General features: G+C 51.3%; 1 protein-coding gene across 12 annotated transcripts in view; it reads right to left on the minus strand.

The window, feature by feature from the left end:
• SVIL (supervillin) overlaps nucleotides 1-17,479 on the minus strand; it is a 218,663-nt gene that overhangs the window by 10,005 nt on the left and 191,179 nt on the right. For all 12 annotated transcript variants that reach the window (XM_075997686.1, XM_075997690.1, XM_075997689.1 and 9 more), the window contains 10 exons: nucleotides 17,043-17,179; nucleotides 16,287-16,434; nucleotides 16,013-16,158; nucleotides 14,666-14,841; nucleotides 12,011-12,155; nucleotides 11,079-11,355; nucleotides 5,706-5,857; nucleotides 3,447-3,552; nucleotides 2,595-2,802; nucleotides 930-1,063 (listed from right to left, as the gene is read on the minus strand). In XM_075997686.1, coding sequence (XP_075853801.1) covers nucleotides 930-1,063; nucleotides 2,595-2,802; nucleotides 3,447-3,552; nucleotides 5,706-5,857; nucleotides 11,079-11,355; nucleotides 12,011-12,155; nucleotides 14,666-14,841; nucleotides 16,013-16,158; nucleotides 16,287-16,434; nucleotides 17,043-17,179 — 1,629 coding nt within the window. The remainder of the gene's footprint in view (nucleotides 1-929; nucleotides 1,064-2,594; nucleotides 2,803-3,446; nucleotides 3,553-5,705; nucleotides 5,858-11,078; nucleotides 11,356-12,010; nucleotides 12,156-14,665; nucleotides 14,842-16,012; nucleotides 16,159-16,286; nucleotides 16,435-17,042; nucleotides 17,180-17,479) is intronic.

Raw genomic sequence — 17,479 nt, forward strand, 5'->3', positions numbered from 1 at the left:
AGGGTGCTTGGCTTATCATAACTGCTTAATGCAATTTTGCTTTATTTCTCATGTTAATCTGTATTTTGAGAAAAGCCAGGGGAGCACATATTTACGCACTTGAGCTCACTCTGGGGAATGGGAATGTCTATTTCGTACCACAATGGCCATTTTCTTTCTACACAGGGCAATGATTTTGAAGAGCTCTGGGATAAGGGACTAGCTTCCTTCTCCAGCTCCCACCCAACACCCAGAACATGTCCCTTGACCACATTCTTTTTCTCTTGCCTGCCCGTTTGGCAGTCTCATGGTCATGTTGCTCAATGATCACCTCTCCAACCTGTCTCTGAGTTGCAGGCCCTAAGTTCACAGGGCTGCCAGCAATTTTGACGTGGCACTGCACCCCAGCACACTGCGCTCGCTTACTGACCGAACCTCTAAGTCTACACTGGGGCAGTCACTGACCTCCAAGCCTTCCTCCCCCTGTGCCTCTGCGCCCTGGCCTCCCATGCAAGATCCACCTATCTGGTTCTGCCCAACCCTCTCCTCTGAACTGTGGCTACTTCCTTCCACTCTGGGTGCGACCAGACCCAGCAGCACCTTGCCACACAGGTTCACATTGTGGCATTGCACCTCTGGCTGCCTGGGGTTTTCTTCTCTTCCAGTCATACCAAGCTCCAAGGCACCGCGCAAATGCCATCCCTCCCAGGGAGCTGTGTGTGATCTTTCCTGTGGAAGTCACTTTTTTCTTTTTAATGCTCAAACCTCCTTCACCTATACCTCTTTCATGTCAAATAATTTTTATTTTGCCTTACGATTAGTCATGTATATTCTTTAGCCTTCTCAGTAGGTTTAATGTGTGTTGTACATAGCATGTGCTCAATAAATACTTATGGAATAAATGAGTCAACGTTTAAAAGGGTACCAAAGGCTACAGAACGCCGCATTACCTTGAAGCATGCAGTCGTAGGCCTTCCTGTCTCTCCTTCCTAAGGCGTCCCAGAACCCCAGAGGCTCGGAGCCTTCGTCACATTCGTGGACTGTCACTTTGCTGCTGCTGTGCAGTCCTGCTTCCAGGGGGCACCTGCACAGAGAAACGCCAATCATCTTTCATAAGCCCAGAGAGCCCGCAGCACGGACCATCCCACACCGAATCTACAGGACAGTTCACTGTCTCTCTTCTTCCACTTTCTAACTAACAACAATTCTTACCCAGGAATGAAAACATGCTCTGCAATTTCAGTGTGCGTGTGTTGGGGAAGGAGTGTTGGCTTGGCCCTTAGGGAGGAATGTACAATTAAATGTAATAGGTATTAATAATGAAAACAACACACAGCTTTATATATAATACATGTTGATGGTTCCTTTTCCTTATTTCCTGTTAGAACATAGGCTTATGGGGACAGAGACTTGGGTTTATTCATGACCAAACCCCTAGTCCCTAAATCTGTGTTTGGCTTGACGCAGGTGCTTGCTCAACATTCATTCAACATTGAATGAATAAGTGAATGAGTTGCTCATGATTTTGATTTTTGGACCTTGGTGGCCCAAGTTTGATGGGCCACGAACGCTTTTGAACACCTCACTGAATATCACCTACCATCACTCCCTGTTCCTAGCCTGCAGAGGACATTTTGAGATGGACATTTTGCTTCACATCTGTCTACCTGTTGAGAGAGCACCTGCCCCAGTCTCCTCTCCACCCGCCCTCTTCACGCAGAGCGAGGTTTCAGAGCAGTCACAAGCAGGCATGCCAATACTGCCCTGTTCTGGTGCCCGGAGAATGGGTTTCACCAATTTGCACTCTTGTGGCATGTTATGGCCTTACGAAGTGCTTCATGTTTACTATCAGGATGCTACCAAGGTCCTCACAGGTCTTAGTCACCTGCCGAGTGACAGGGGAACACTGGGCTTTCTTTGGCTGTATGTGATGCATATTTTGCATGGGCTGCTAGGAAGCTCAGAGCCACAGTGGTACCTACTGCAGTGGGGGAACCTCCAGCACAACCTCTGCCTTGGTTTTCACCTTCACTGCCCTTCTGTCTTCCCCCTTCCCTAAAGTCCAGTGCTCGCTCACAGTGGGCCTGCTCTTTGCAAGTGGCCGACTGTGGGGGCCTACCTGGGAGAGAGGAACAAAACCCAACGCCTGCAGCACTGTGCCTGAGAACTGCCCCGAAAGGCCGTAACTCTCCATCAGGTGGCTGCTTTTGAGATGGGGGATTATTAATGTTCTCTTATGGTCGGACACAGACAGTTTCCCAGATCTTTAGCTTTTTAACCCCCCACTGTTCTGACATAACTAAAACTCTGAGTGTGAATCCCTAAAAAGATATTTTGAAATCTGCTGTCTTTTACTATCACAAGACTCCGGGTTTATAATGCAAAAACTGAATTGCGACTGCAAAGATCCAAGTGCTGCTGGGGCCGTTTCCCTCGCTCCTCGAGCTGAGATGTGTGTCCTTTGTACTTGGAATGTCAGAAGTCCCTGAGCACATTTGCAACTGTCCCCTGGGGAAGTTACTCTGAGCACGCCAGGCGGTGGTCTGCTGGGGGCTGTGGGAACGCTCCCATCTCAGCCTGCCTGTGTGCCCCCGGGAAGCCCACACCGCACTCACTGTTCCTTGATTTTATTTGCTGCCATCCTGCCGACCTCCTTCGTGTGGGCTTGGGCTTTGCATCCGTGCCACAGGTAAATGAGGGCCTTATTCACGTTGAGAACCACCATGGAAGTCCTGGACCTCAGGCTGCTACAGTGACAGGCCACCTCCAGCAAATTCCCTTCCATGGGGACTTCTCCTCGCACACAGTACAGCCTCCACTCACCTGCAGGGGGCGCCCATACACAGCGTTAGGACCTGGGAGAGTGAGGAGAAAAGCAGCCCTTCCTGGTCCCTGCTGGGCAATAGGCAGCAGCCACCGTGTCCCAGGGACTGAAGGGACTTGGGGACTGGGGCCTGCAGCACGAAGTCCTGCTGGGCAGCGCGTCTGGTCTTAATGCCATGCCTGGAAGCAAATCCTTTTGGAGTTGGAAGCAGGTTGCCAAAAATTCACGATGCAGAAAGACCATTTTCCCAAAATTTATAAGTCATACCACAGGCACACTTTAAAAGACTCTAAAGTTAAGAGTGCTTTGTTTTTTTGGATGCCAGCCAACAAAAATCTCATAATTTATAATAGAAGATCCACTGATTTTTTTTTTTCCTCCTAAAACGAGCAGACCAGCCCCTGCAAGGGTTCGGTTCAGGTGAAGCCATCTCCCAGCCTCTGCACACAGGCGGGTCCTGAACTCCGCAGGGAGGAGGTGGCCTGCGGGCTCCTCATAAGCTTGGTTTAGCAGACAAGCACTGGGAGGCTTTCAGTGCTAAAGCCACAGTGATACGAACAGAGACGGATTTTAAATCCCCTTGCCTATAAAAATACTTTCCAGGAGAGGAAAAAATTGAGTTCTAGCAGTAAAAGTGACTTACTTTGTGCATTTTCTTCCTCCTCTTCCCGCCTCCCGGAGTGCACCACCATGCCCCCCTGAAAACACTGCAGGAAACAAGGGGGCTCTTTGCCCTGGAGAACCTGGACCTGCAGATTTAAACACAGCGAAATCAGTAACAGGGCTAGTCAGGGCTTTCGAAGGCATGAAAAGAGTAAGTACCTATGGTAGAAAGCCTGAAAAATACCAAGACCTACAAACAACAGCCAGTGACAATGCTATTATCTAAACATAAGAACTATCAAAATTCTAGTCTGCAGCCTTCCTTTCCAAGTGTTTTTTTTCCTAGATGAACGTGGGGTGGGGACCTGCGGCCTTCAGGCCACATGCAGCCCTGCAGGGTCCCAGGTGCGGCCCCTCCGCCCAATCCAGACTTCATGGAGCAGGCCCTTCATTAAAAAGATTTGTTCTGTAAAATTTGGATTCAGTCAAAAGGCTGCATTCAAGTATCCAGAAGGCCACATGTGACTCCAAAGCCACAGGTTTCCCACCCCATACTCTCATTTTTTTTCACCTAGTATTTTTCCATCATTGGATATCTTTTAAAAAACGTGAATTTTGATATTTGAATGGTATTCATTGGTACTGATACAGCTTTGTATTGGTGCAACACATTTTTAACAAAGTGTACCTCTCAGCAATGAGAATGACTAGCACTGCCTTAGTCATTAGAGGGGAAAAAGTAACCTTCATGACCACATGGCGGTCCACTCACAGAGCCTACAGGTGTGCGCCACCATGCCTGCTAGCGGCAGGCAGTGGTACATGTTTAAAATAATTTTCCATCATTGGATTGATACTCAAACTACACAGATAAGACTGAAAACTCTAAGGGTGATTTTGAAGGCATGATTAAAACATATTCATTCATGGCCTTTACCAAAAAAAGGGCGTTGTAGTTGAAATTACTGTCAGGAATAAATTAAAATGCAACTGTTGCCAGTGACCATTTCTAAAATATAGTCCACAGTAGAAAATGTGCATTTAAACACTTTTTAGGGAACACGATTGGTTCTTAGAGCTGTAGAAGCCTCAGTGAGTGTTTGTCCATTTCTGGAGAAAATGTCTCTGCTGTCCTCCCTCATGCTGATGTCAATCATTCGTCCAAGAACGTCAACATGTCTGCACATGGTGTCCTGCTCTAGAACCCAGAGCCAACTCTTAGGTGCTGGCACTAAAGGACGCGATGCCCGATGTATGAGCCATCCAAGTGTTAAAAAAATGTTTACAGAACCTTGGATTTGGGCGGCAGTCCCTGAGGGCTCTGGGGTTCTCTAGGCTGTGAGGCCCTGGGACTGCACGCCCGGGGCATGGGGGACAAAGCCAGCACTTGCTTCAGGTGGTGGGAAGCGCTATGGAAACAAAGAGCAGACTGAGGGTCAGAGAGAGACGGGAGAGTGAGGAAGGGCCTGCACAGAGCAGGGCGCCCTGCCAGCAGAGCCTGCTCTCGGGCGGGGGGCTGCGAGTGCCCAGGGCAGAGGCAGTGCTCCGGGCGGCAGGGCGCGGGCTGGGGGCGCGTGTCTGCATGCCGGCAAGAGGGCTGCAGCCGCCTGGGTGGGGGCAGGAGCAGGAGGAGCTCAGAGAGGTGCCCAGGGCCACCTCGGAGGGACTGAGCTCCCAGGAGGCCACTCAGACGGCAGCCTGTGTGGCAGAGGGCAAGAGAGTGACCCGATCCGGTGTGTCCCAGAAACCCGCCCAGGCCGCTGCAAGCAATGCTGACGGGAGGGCTCGATTTCACAGTCGTCTTTGATGTGTCCTGCAGGAGGTGTGTGTAAGGGGAACATCTGACTGAATTTTTAAGGTTCTTGAGCCAAAACTGCTCTTCGGGACGGCTGTTCCAAGTCGCACGTCCCACCAGAAGCCGGTGAGTGTCCCACTGAACCCTTGCCAGCCCTGGGTCCATTCTTTAAAAAAATATTACCAACTTTAGAAGGGGATGATGACATCTCTGTGTTTTACTTGCTTATTAGTGAGGTGGAAACCTTCGAAACTACTCACTGGGCATTTGTGCTTGTGGCATGGATTTCCCAGTTGCAGACACTGCATGCTTCTCAGAACATATTAGGACAGGCGGGAGGATGAAATAAACAGGAGGCGGAGCCTGAAATCTCCGGACACCAGACCAGGGCTGGCAGTGCTTTGGGTGACATGGTCCTTGCTCATTGGGATCAGGTCCTTACGGAGCAGGCCGAGCATCAGGGGCTCCCTGGAAAGGGTGCCCTTCCAGGTCCCCGAGACTCACCTGCGCGCCCCTTTCCTCGTCCAGCTCCACCGTCATCAGCGCCGACGTCCCCTTCTCACTCACGGTCGAGTGCCGGCCCTGCCAGAAGAAGTAGACGCACTTCTCTTTGCCGGTCACCCTGGCGGCGTGCTCTGCCTTCTGCCGGCTCCCCACTGCGAACACAGAGCGCAGAGGGCGGTCAGGGCTGCGAGCGCGGAGGGCGTGCCCGCTGGCTCCTCCAGGCCGGGCTGGGGGAGCCACTTGCACCGGGGGAAGGCAGTGGCGCCCCAGGGAAGAGAGGGCCCCTTCCTCCGGCTCGCTGTCCGCGCCGACCGGAGAAGCAGGACGGCTCGGCCCTCCCGCGGCCTGAGAGAAACACGGGCAGCCCGAGGGGGCGGTCGCGCACGTGTGGGGCAGGACGATTCCGTGAGGTATTTGGTGACAGACGTGTCTTCCATAGCATGCCACTCTTTGGCAGACGATTAGCTGATAGTGAGAAGACATTAAACACAACAGCTGGACTAGTTTTAAGCTCAAAGATGTAGACTTAAAGCTATTTTAATTTTGTTTAGGAAAGGAAGAAACCTTTGAAGTTTCCAAGTTCTGTCAGAAATGGAGGAGATGAATTGCTCACATATCACTTTCACAAAATGAACTGGGATTCCACGTCTGTCACCAGGGCTGTGGCCAGGATTAAGTCCTGATGTCCTTCTGGCCGGCACCCGGCAGGACGGCTTGCTCTGCAAAGCGCCCACAGAAGGTGAATTGGCGAAAAGGGCGTTTTAGACAGCACCGCCGCCCGCGAAACTCTGCCTCTAGCAAAGCACCCCCCCAGCTTGCTTCGTTCACTCATTCGACAAACATCCAAACAGCAGGATGCTGGGGCTGCAGTGACAACAAGACAACCTCGGGCTTTCGTTCTAATCTGCAGACGAGCAGGACGATTCAGACGGGGACAAGTGTGTGAGTGCCAGGGGCGGGGCAGTGGCCCCGGCAGGGCTGCAGCTGTGGGGACGCCTGTGCGGTCCTTTCTGGGGAGGGGCTGAGCGGAGACCTGAATGACAGCGATGGGGACGCAGAACCTTCTGGGCCGAGTGAGGTCGGCAGAGCACGTTCTTGACTCGAAGGCCCGGGTGTTCCAGGTACTCTGCCACGGTGCACGTTAGAAATCAATGATAACGACTGGACTCTCTGGTTCCATATTACCTCAATCGGTCTCACTTCCAAGGCCACTTTCAAAATCACAGTTTTATTGAGGATTAAAGGTAGGTGGAAAGCTTGGTTAAATTCTTAAAAGGCCGAGGACCATATTGGTGTGATTTTTGGCCTTTTGTTTAGAAAAGTATCCATAACACAGTTTCCATAAATGATCCTAATGATTTCTTAAAGTATTTCAACTGCACACAGCCTTTAGTGCTGTCTCCTATGGGTCTGACCTGGTCACGTTCACGTGGTTTTGAGCAGGCAAAGTGAGACAGGAGCTAATGAGTAGATGGGAGACACCCACAGTTAATTTGGAAGCCGCACAATTGAAATTTCTGCTAACTTAGCAACAGAAGTTTGCCTTTGATTGGCAATCCCATTCTTCCAAGTAGAGAAAATTCTTCATGTCAACTTAATTACTGTGGAAAGATATGCTTAAAATAGATCTCAATGGTTTATATAGACCTTGGAATTTGTTAGCACTCAAAGATACCATGTAAATGTATAATCACACTTAAATAACCAACATTTAAGTCATAACATTCTTAAATAGAGTGTATACACCTAAAATAGAATTGTTATTTCTTTAAAGATATTTCATGAAACAGACATTTTGCCAATTTTCCTTACAATTTTCCTCAACATACCCAAATCTAGTCCTCTATATTACGTAATTTTTAATATATTTATTCATTTTAGCAAATACAGACTCAGTTTTCAGTGGGAAGAACTGCTGGGTCACCATGTTTACAACCTGGACCAGATGCCTAATGCGAAGGGCTGGTACGCCAGGCCATGCAAAATTCTTTCAAGATAAGTTCATTACCAGGAGTCCTGTTTAGGGTTAAGAGAAAGCTGCGGTAGGAAGAACGGCTCGTGGTCATATAGTCTTGCACCCGAATCACCTACTTATAGGAAGCTGACTTGTACCCTCTCTGGAGGAAGCTGACCCCGAGTCCCTGGGCACCTGAGCTGCTGTCTCCTGACCCTGCAGGCTGGCAGTGGGGCGGGACGCTGACCCAGCAGGTGGCTGGTGTCGGCCCGCAGGAGGACCCAGCACCTCTACAGCTGCTGTCTTCTGCTGCCCCTGCCCCAGAAGAGCGCCTGGGTCTCCGGCTCAGCCCCGTTGGCAGGTGCGGCCCTGGGGGGCATGAGTGATGGAGGAGCCGGGCCAGTGTCACCGAGGGGCCATCGCTTCCGACACTGTTGCGGTGCAGCTGCAAACGCCACCAGGCTGCCATGCTCTGCTCCCAGAGGGACAGCCTGGAATCTGAGTCTCCCTGCTCTGACTGTAACCTCTGCAGCTGGACTTGTTCAAAGCTGTAACTAACTCTGCTCACAGCAGTGCTGCCGGCGCTGGCGGTGACGCGCACGCTGGCGGTGACGCGCGCTGGCGGTGACGCGCGCTGGCGGTGACGCGCGCGCTGGCGGTGACGCGCGCGCTGGCGGTGACGCGCGCGCTGGCGGTGACGCGCGCGCTGGCTTTATCGGGAAGAAACACAGGGAAGAGTCGCCCGGTCCAGTCGTTACTTCCTAGGGGCCTCCACGTAAACAGGCCAAGAAATCTCAGCTTTGTTTATTTTTAATTAATTCATTTTAATGTCATTTATTCATTATTCATTCACTCACTGTGGCTTCTCTCTTATTGAACAATCAGCTGAGGTAAGAAAATAACTCAATTTCGAAGTGTGGTGTCCTTTGTCTTGTTTTATGAAACACGCATTTCCCTTTCTGCGTGTTAAGGACGGGAACTCTGGTGCCTTTACGGCTTTTTCCTTAAAGTCCCAGTGTCACAGCTCCAAGGGTTAGTAGACCCCCGCCCCCAAAGTCCCTGTTATTGTCTTCACTGCCAACCAGCAGTGAAGATGATTATTACATTTAACTTGCCATCCCTGCATCAGATGGAGGAACTTAAATCCACTACAGTGACTCTTCGGGAATTGCTGTTTTTCTGGGGAGATCCGTGCTCTCTCACCCTCAGTCCCGTCCATCACTGCACTGCTCCTGCTGAGACGGCCAGTGATGAATATTCCCGCACCCGCAATGCGAACACGTGCCGGGCACACACCAAACGTCACGTACGCCAGACGGCAACGTCCTGTGAGCCAGTAGAAGAGATAACCCCTGCTTCCCGGGTGAGAAAACCAAGGCTCAGACGGGGTAAGTGGCGTTGCCGGCGCGCACAGCTGGTCGGTAAGGGCCTGAGACTCGAGCCCCAGACCCGAGGGTTGCAGGGCCCGTGCCTTCCGTCCCAGCCACACGGCCTCCGCAGGACGCGCAAGGAAGGAGCTCCTACCAGCCCTCATAAGGAACCGAGCGGATGAGAAACGGCCCTCCCACCAGGGTCTGTGTCTGACACCCACCGGCGCCTGGAAGGAGGGCCAGGCCGCTGGGCCCTCCAGGACCCTTTCCTGAGGTTTGGTGTGTTCAGCGGCCCAGCCCAGAGCTGGGCTCTCTGCCGCTTCAACCCTGACCTTCTCCACAGCCTGGCTCGGTTCTTCCTTGTGGCCACTCTCGGCTCCCCCACCCTGGGCCACGGCCCAGACTCCGGCTCCCTGCCTGCAGGGCGAACTGCGGCGGTCAGCACCACGCCTCTCTCGGCTTCGAAAGGGCCGGGCACTGGGTGTGAGTGTCCAGCTCTGCTCTCTCCCACCGAGCGGCGTCAGGTGAGTCCCTTAATCCTGCTGTCCTGCTCTCCTGGTCCTCACCTGAGAAGTTAGTGTCCTGACAAAACTAGCCCCGAAGAGCTGCGAGGCACTCAACTACAGCGCGGTAAAGCCCCGCATCCTGCCTCGGGGCAGGGGGCCTCCAGGCCTGCAGCCCAGCGATCCCCGCCCCCGGGCTGCGGCTGGATCTCTGGGCTGCTCCCAGTGATCTCCAGGGACTGCGACCTCGCACGGCAGGAAGTGCTCCCCCCTCCTGTGCTGGCTTCACTGTGCCCACGCTTGCTAGAGGCAGGGCCCCAGGCATTTGCTGGGCCCTACAGCAGGCGCCCCATACAGAGGGCTGCTCCGGAAGGGCTGCCAGCGGACTAACAGACTGTCTATGGCAGACCAGGAGGGAAGTCCCGCCTGCAAGTCTGCAGGTGACTGATCTGCAGACAGCGCCAGCTTCCTGCGGCCCTTGCCGCCTCACGCCAGCCAGGGGACTGCAACGAGGGTAACAAGCTTTCACAACATGCGGGCTCCACGCCCGAACGGGAAGGGTTGAGGACGGTCCAGGCCAAGGATTTTGAGAGTCCCTAGGTATCCTGCCGTGGCCCCGGCAGCCCCACGCCCGGAGGCCTGTCCCGTGTCTGCCGGCCTGACATTTGACCCCCAGGGACCACGGGCTGACTGTGTGTCTGCTGTGCCCCCCTGCAGGGACCACGGGCTGACTGTGTCTGCTGTGCCCACCCGCAGGGACCACGGGCTGACTGTGTGTCTGCTGTGCCCACCCGCAAGGACCAGGGGCTGACTGTGTCTACTGTGCTCACCCGCAGGGACCATGGGCTGACTGTGTCTGCTGTGCCCACCCACAGGGACCACGGGCTGACTGTGTCTGCTGTGCCCACCCGCAGGGACCAGGGGCTGACTGTGTCTGCTGTGCCCACCTGCAGGGACCACGGGCTGACTGTGTGTCTACTGTGCTCACCCGCAGGGACCACGGGCTGACTGTGTGTCTACTGTGCCCACCCACAGGGACCAAGTGCTGACTGTGTGTCTGCTGTGCCCACCCCCATGGACCTGGGGCTGACTGTGTGTCTCTGTGCCCACCCACTGGGCACCGCTCTTAGGCCCAGCTTCAGAGGAAATCTCTCCTGGTGTCTTTAAAATAACTCTGGTGCGTGTGTTCACTACGTCGTGCCGCCGTGGCTTGGTTGTAGGTTTAAGTTACAGGATATGTTCGACTTAACGACTTTAATTGAAGCAGCAGCCGGCCACATGGCAAATACCATCGGAGCAAATCGCCACTTCCCTAGACAGCTCGGGGCGGGCGGGCTGTGGGGCCGCGGCAGCCCTGGCGCCAGGTCCGTCTCTGTGGCAAGCGCCAGCGCGAGGGACACCAGCTGTCTGATGGCCTGGCGTCTCCTCCTCCCTGCAGCTTGCTCAGTGGCTGTCTAGGGGCAGACTGGGTGCGGCGCTGCGCTGCGCTGCGGAGGGCGCGGGGTCGGCCCGCGGGCCCTGGCGGACGGCGGCGCGTGTCACTGACCTGCGGAGCTCACCGTGTACTTCCACTTGACCACGTAGGCGTCCCCCTCGTGGAACTGCCCCACGCTCTGCTTCGGGAGCCTGCTGTAGTCGAACTCCAGGATGTGCCAGGCGTCCACGCAGACGCTGGCGATCGCGAACTGCCTGCTGTCGGGCCCTTCCACCAGGCCGTAGCCCCGGCCCACGTTCACGCCGTCCAGCACGGTGCCCGCCGGCGCCTGGGGCAGGGGCACCATCCGCGCCACGTCGTAGGGCTTCACGTCCGCCCTGGGCTCCTCCTGCGAGGGACACGAAACGCTGGGTCAGCGGCCTGTTTGCACAGCCCATCCTGCCCCGCTGGCCGTGTGGCGCTCGCCGCGCATGGCACGCTCTCCCGCGGGCCGCGGCGCTGGAGGCCTGGGCCCCGCGCCACTGGCGTGCGCCAGGTGTCTGCAGCAGGTGCAAAGGGGGCTGCTTCCCAGCGCCCGAGTTAGGTCATAACTGGAGACCAGTTTGCTGTTCTGCCAGTGAAGCCTCGGAAGGCTTCTTAGCTTAAAGGACACTGTTGTCTGTGTGTGTTAATTTTTTAAAAATTAAAGAAAATTAATTGACACATTATAATTATCCATATTTATGGGGTATAATTCGATATTTCAATGCATGTATTGCAGGAGGGAGGGATGGGAGAGGCTGGTCATCGGGTGCAAAGTGACTCTGAGGTTGAACAGTGAGCTCTGGTGTCCTGCCGCACAGAAGGGTGGCTACGGCAAGCAGTGAGCACCACACTTTACAAAATGGCTAGAAGCGAGGTCTCTGAATGTTCTCACCACAAAGCAATGATAACTCCGCAAGGTGACACACACGCTCACCACCTGGCTCGGACCTCATGTGCCGAGACCACTTGTGCTGGGCTCACACCACGCCCTGAGTTTGGGGCTTCAGCACCCAGACTACCTTCTGCTGGGCGAGCTCTCCAGCGTTCTTCTCACTAGGTCTCTTCAGTTCAGTCCAATCCAGAAACTTCTCTTTGAATAAAATAGTCTCGTTGTGCTCAGTAAGTCTCCCAAATATGGCCCAATCAGGCCGCCCCTGTCCTTTTCTGCAGGGTGGGGGAGCAGACAGGAAAAGAACCAAGATTAAGCCATGACACAAAGGAATCTAAAACCCACATATGAGGCCGCTGAAAAAAGAAAAAACTCAAAATACATAAGTGTCATATAAAACAAATGATTTCTTTTCACTTATTTGAATGGCATTTTTAATTTTATCCTGAAGCTTTGCAAAACTTTGTGTCCACGAGCTGATGTGCTTGAATGTGACATGAAACATGTTAGGACAGGATTCTTCTTCCATTCTAGCAAGTTCTTTGGGATGTCGGCAAAGGCAGGAGCCATGTGCACACCTTACTCACCTACTTCATGCTGCCAGACACCTGCAGGTACTTATCAAGCCTCCCTCCAATGAACTAATAGATCCAAAGAAGGTGTCACTCAACCTGAATTCTCTATTTTTTATGTCATGTTATGATGACCTCTCCAGAGCATGGAGATCTCCTCTGTTACGGGAAGGACACTCCCCTGTCTCACAGAGGGAAGCTCTGCACATTCATTTCTAGGCTACCGGCCAGGGCAGCAGGGTGGGCACAAGGACACGGGGACAGACAAGACACAGATCAACCTGGAGGTCTTGTGCAGTCTCAGGATTTTAGAATTTGACACTGTGGCCAAGAACACGGGTGATTTAGAAAAAGGTAGAGCTGAGCAAGCACACGCTGTAGGGGCAGCCCTGAGAATAACCGCAGGCCTTTCCCGTCCGTCGGCCTTTCCCGTCCGTCCAGGTCAGTCTGTCGTCGTGAACAGGGCCCATCAGACCGACTGCTGTGACCCTGTTTCAGTCACCTCCTGTCTGGTCAGGACTTGAGTGTCTGACGTCACCGCTCAGGCACATCAAAAAGGCTGCCTGTTTCAAAGGAAGCCAGAAGGGCAGACCACAGAACACAAATACTTGCACCTCGCGCGCTCACGGGACTCTGGGAATCAAACATCAGTGACTACGGGAAATGCATGGCTGCCTTGAAAGGTTGGGGTCTTCAATCAGAAAGTATCGGAATGACTGTCATTTGGGTAAACCCTGCTGTGCAGACTTGCTAAGACGACTACAGAAAGGGCTCGTGGTTCCTGCTTTAGAAGTCCATCTTTTATGATTTGAGGCAAGTGCCCAGAAGACTGCAGATGAGGGGATGAAGTTGGAGAAGCAGCCAGGTGTGTTTCTCTGCCTCCTTCCCAGACTTGTGTGGGCACCGGGCTCAGCGGCCTCAGTCTCAGCCTCCTTGAGTTTTAGCAGGTGCTGGGGCGTGATCTCGGCTGCGCTCAACAGCCCTGGGAGCTCTGAAGGCACACTGGCGCGTAAGCCCCACCACACGGGGAGCTGAAACATCTCTCTAGGCTGCGCCCAGCAAGTGCCGATTTTTAAAAGCTCTTCAGGTATTTCTGTTTCAGAGATGATAAAAACCAGTGGGCTAGATGCTCACTCATCTGCTTGCAACAACGTGATTATGTGACTACGATTATGTCACTATTAAATATAAATTGGTCATCATATAGATTTTATGCATCAGCACTATTTTTTTTCCTTTACTATAACAAATAAATGGTATTTTAAGTCATAGTGTCAGTTCTTAAAACACTGGTTCTTATGGTGCTGATGTTAAATGTGCATTTGCTTAAAAAGGATTTTAAAATTTTTCACCACATTGACATAATTTTTAATGGTTTCTATAATGATAATTAATTAATAATAAAATCAGTAATTGGACTTTAAAACAGGAAACTAGATAGGAAGTTTGAAATTTGTATACCACCTCAAGGAAAACATTTAAATGTGGTTGCATGATACCCAATATTCGATGCTGTTTGGTGCTACATCTATTGTTACTGTATTCTATGGCACACACAGTTTAAAAGCAGTTTTTTAGAGGGGGTCTGATAGTTCAAAAAAACCCCAATCCATTGCTGTAAAAATTCTTTACAGATTCTTAATAATCATATTTCTTAGAGTTTGTGCATATTCTGTTGATTTGTCAAAATGACTTTTAAAAGTCCAGTAAACTGTAGGAAATATTAAAAATACAATCATTATTTTAATACCATAGCCTCCCCACCAAAGGCAGAAAGGCACGAACAACATCTACTGCCACATAAACCCTGGCATTCAGGGGCTGTGCTGGGCAGGTCTGACATTAGAATGAAACGTGCTGCTTTTGTACCTTTAGCTCAATGGCTGAATTCCAGATCCCACGTAATCTGGATTTTCAGATCAGCATGTGATTTGTTTAAATAATTGCCATTTGCAGCTGGAAGGCTACAGGTGGGAACCATTTGTTCACTTTAAGAAATTAAATATAATACAAACATCTTCCAGAAGACTACAACATCCACATTTCCATATTAGGTAAAAGCTAAAGAAATGTTCTTTTTGTGAGTATTCATGGGCCACTGTGTAGAACCATTTATAAAAGCTAAATCCAGAAAGAGCTGCAGCAGGCAACTCTGGCGCGAGGCAGGCCCGCGAGGGGCGCCCTCGCTCTCGGTGCGGCCGCAGCCGGAGCACCTGGGGATCAGCGGGTTGCACTCTCCAGGGTCCAGCGGGTTGATGTCACAGTTGTCATAGTCGAAGGTTCCGTTCCACAAGTGCTTTGCCAGCTGAAATGCTATTTTCCGTTGTGCTAATGTGACTTCTTTCCCATGCCACACGTAAACTTCACTGCCAAAATCAAACACCAGGACCTGGGGGACGGCACAGAAGAATCGGTTAACTTCCAAGATGTGCTTGGGTAGACCCGGGTTCTGTGTTGACAATGAATTAAACAGGCGATGATGCGAATCCTACACAGCAAAGTTACACGGTCTGACCAGCTGGCACCACCCTGCTACGTAGGCCTCTGCCCGGGCGTGTGATTCCCTTCGCCTAGTGTCCTAGGTGTCCCAGTCAGCGCTCCCTCCTCTGAACTCTTAAACCACGTTTGATTCGTAGAGTTAAGTGCATCTTTTCTCCTCTCTTTCCTCCCTCTCTCTCTCAGTGCTCATTCATTCACACAACACAGGACACTCCATCCATGCCAGGCTCCCATGTCGTCTCTCCCAGATCCACGACCCTTAAGAGCAGAGACCATATCACACAGACACATACAGCTGGGGTCGGTTGTTGCTTACTGTTTCCTGAACGAATACATGACTGTGACACTATTTCTTATTTCTGTATCTGTGGTTTGTCCTATTCTTTCTTTTAGAATAATTTCTCTCTTCATTTCCAGCAACCCAAATTTTACTTAACTCTAAACTTGACTTAATTTTATTTTCTCTTTAAAATTATTCCTGATTATTTTTCTGTGACTTTTTCTCCCACATATATCAGACCCTCAGTCTAGCTTCAGGGCACAGAAGCTAGACTGTGCCCTAATACTCTTCTATCTAGTGAAATTTAAGGTCCTTGTGTGTCTTCCCTGTTTTTCCTCAACACTTAGCATATTTAATATAATAGAAAGCTATGTAATTAATAAATATTTACTGGTGTGAGAGGAAAAAAGAAGCACATTACTTGACAAATCCATATATTATATATGCATGCATCTATTAGTCCTCTAACTTAAGGACTGAAAAAAAATTTAATGTTTATATAAAATTCAAGAGATAGGGCTAAGTAATTTTGCCTAAAGTATAAAAGCCTTCAATGATCCATGTTCCTCTGAATAATATTCTTAATTGTATGTTAGTATTTAAGATGGCAGTAATGGTTTGAAATCACAAATATCCTTTAAAAAGCTGCAAATGTCCTATGATCAGTACTAACACCGTCCGACCGTTTTTGCGCACTTGCTCTCTATGTTACTGGGCTGCCCTGGGATGACTGTGATTTCAGTGCACCTTCCTGTTGCAGGCTGGAGCCCACCCAGTGTACCTCTTTTGGCTGCAGGAGAGAGCACTTGGGGATCTTCCCCCAGTAGTCGTCGTCAGGAACAAGCTTGTCATCCGTCAGACGGTAAATGCAGTTTGTTTCTATTATAGCTGTTTCATATAGCTCGTCTTCTTTAGGGTCTCCAGCAGCTTGGGGAGAAGGACAACAGGAGAGTGTCACATTTTACACTAAAAAGTCACTGGTTTAGAAGAATGACCAAAGGGAGAAGGAAAGAGACTCGAATCTTATCAGCCTCTGAAATACAACGGACGCTTACATTGGTAACTGGTCTGGCCTCCCAGGAGCTTCCAGAAGTCTTTGGCTGCATGAGTGTGTGTATTAATCCCTTCTTCGATGGTCTGGATGTAAGTAGCTCTACAGCCAAGTTCCCTCTTCGTCTGAATTAAAGTTGCAAGTTCAGAGGCCTAAAAAAGGACAGGAACACAATTACCTGGGTAGAAAACCCCACGGCTAGACAGAGTAGCACGAGCTAAAATCAGAGAATAGAAATGGTGTACATCTGCAAGGAAGACCTTGTGACCACAGGTGTGGGTGGACACTGGTTATTGGGGATTTTTAATAAAGTCAAGAAAATATAACTAAAGGACAAGGGGGTATCAATTTTTTAGAGCAATAATTCTCAATATTCAGCAGGTCATGTGGCCTTTACAAAGCCACCATTCTTTGGGCTTTACCCTGTGGGATTCTTACTCAAATGGTCTGGGGCAGAACTACACAGGTGCCTGGGATAAAGGACTTTGAAGTAGCACCAGTTCCTTTCTTACATAAGAATAAACCCAGGACTTAAACACTGAAGGTGCAGGTCAGAGTCCTTCTAAAGCATCCCCCTTAAGTGCCTACTGAAAGCTTGTTTAAGAGACACCCGGGACGAGAAACACACCTGCCCCTTCCCACTGGAACGGAGCGCCTGGCACGCCCGAGATGCTGTCTCATGATGTGACAACTGCAAGAATGTGCTCTGGGTGCATAAAGGAGATGTTAGCTCAAGTGTTTGCATCTTTCAGATACCAACCTTCGCCTTTTCTATGACGTTTGCAAACTCTCCGACCCACAGGAAGCAGTGGTGGGGAGAGAGCAGGAGGAAGCAGTCCCCACTGTTGAGTGACGAGGCGCGGGGCTCCACCAGCCTGGTCTGCACGTGTCTTCTTCCTGAACACGAGGCCAAGAGTCACCGTCCTCCCCGACAGGGTGGCGGGGACCAGGCGACCCTGCACTGGGAGCAGCCCTGCCACAGACCCTTTGGGTTCTAGAGTCTCGCCTGCATGACAGGTCCGAGATGGCGTCATTGGTTACTTCCCTCGGGTCCCCACGCTACTCGGGACGTTATCGGTGTCTGTTCACGGTGCGTGTGGATTAATTAAGGCTCCTTCCTCCCAGGAAATGCATAAACATCCTCCTCTTCCCTCATCCACTCTTCTCCTAAGGCCTTTCTCTCCACCTAGCGTCCCC

The sequence above is a fragment of the Microcebus murinus genome, chromosome 25, assembly GCF_040939455.1.
Source record: "Microcebus murinus isolate Inina chromosome 25, M.murinus_Inina_mat1.0, whole genome shotgun sequence".
Classification (NCBI taxonomy): domain Eukaryota; kingdom Metazoa; phylum Chordata; class Mammalia; order Primates; family Cheirogaleidae; genus Microcebus; species Microcebus murinus.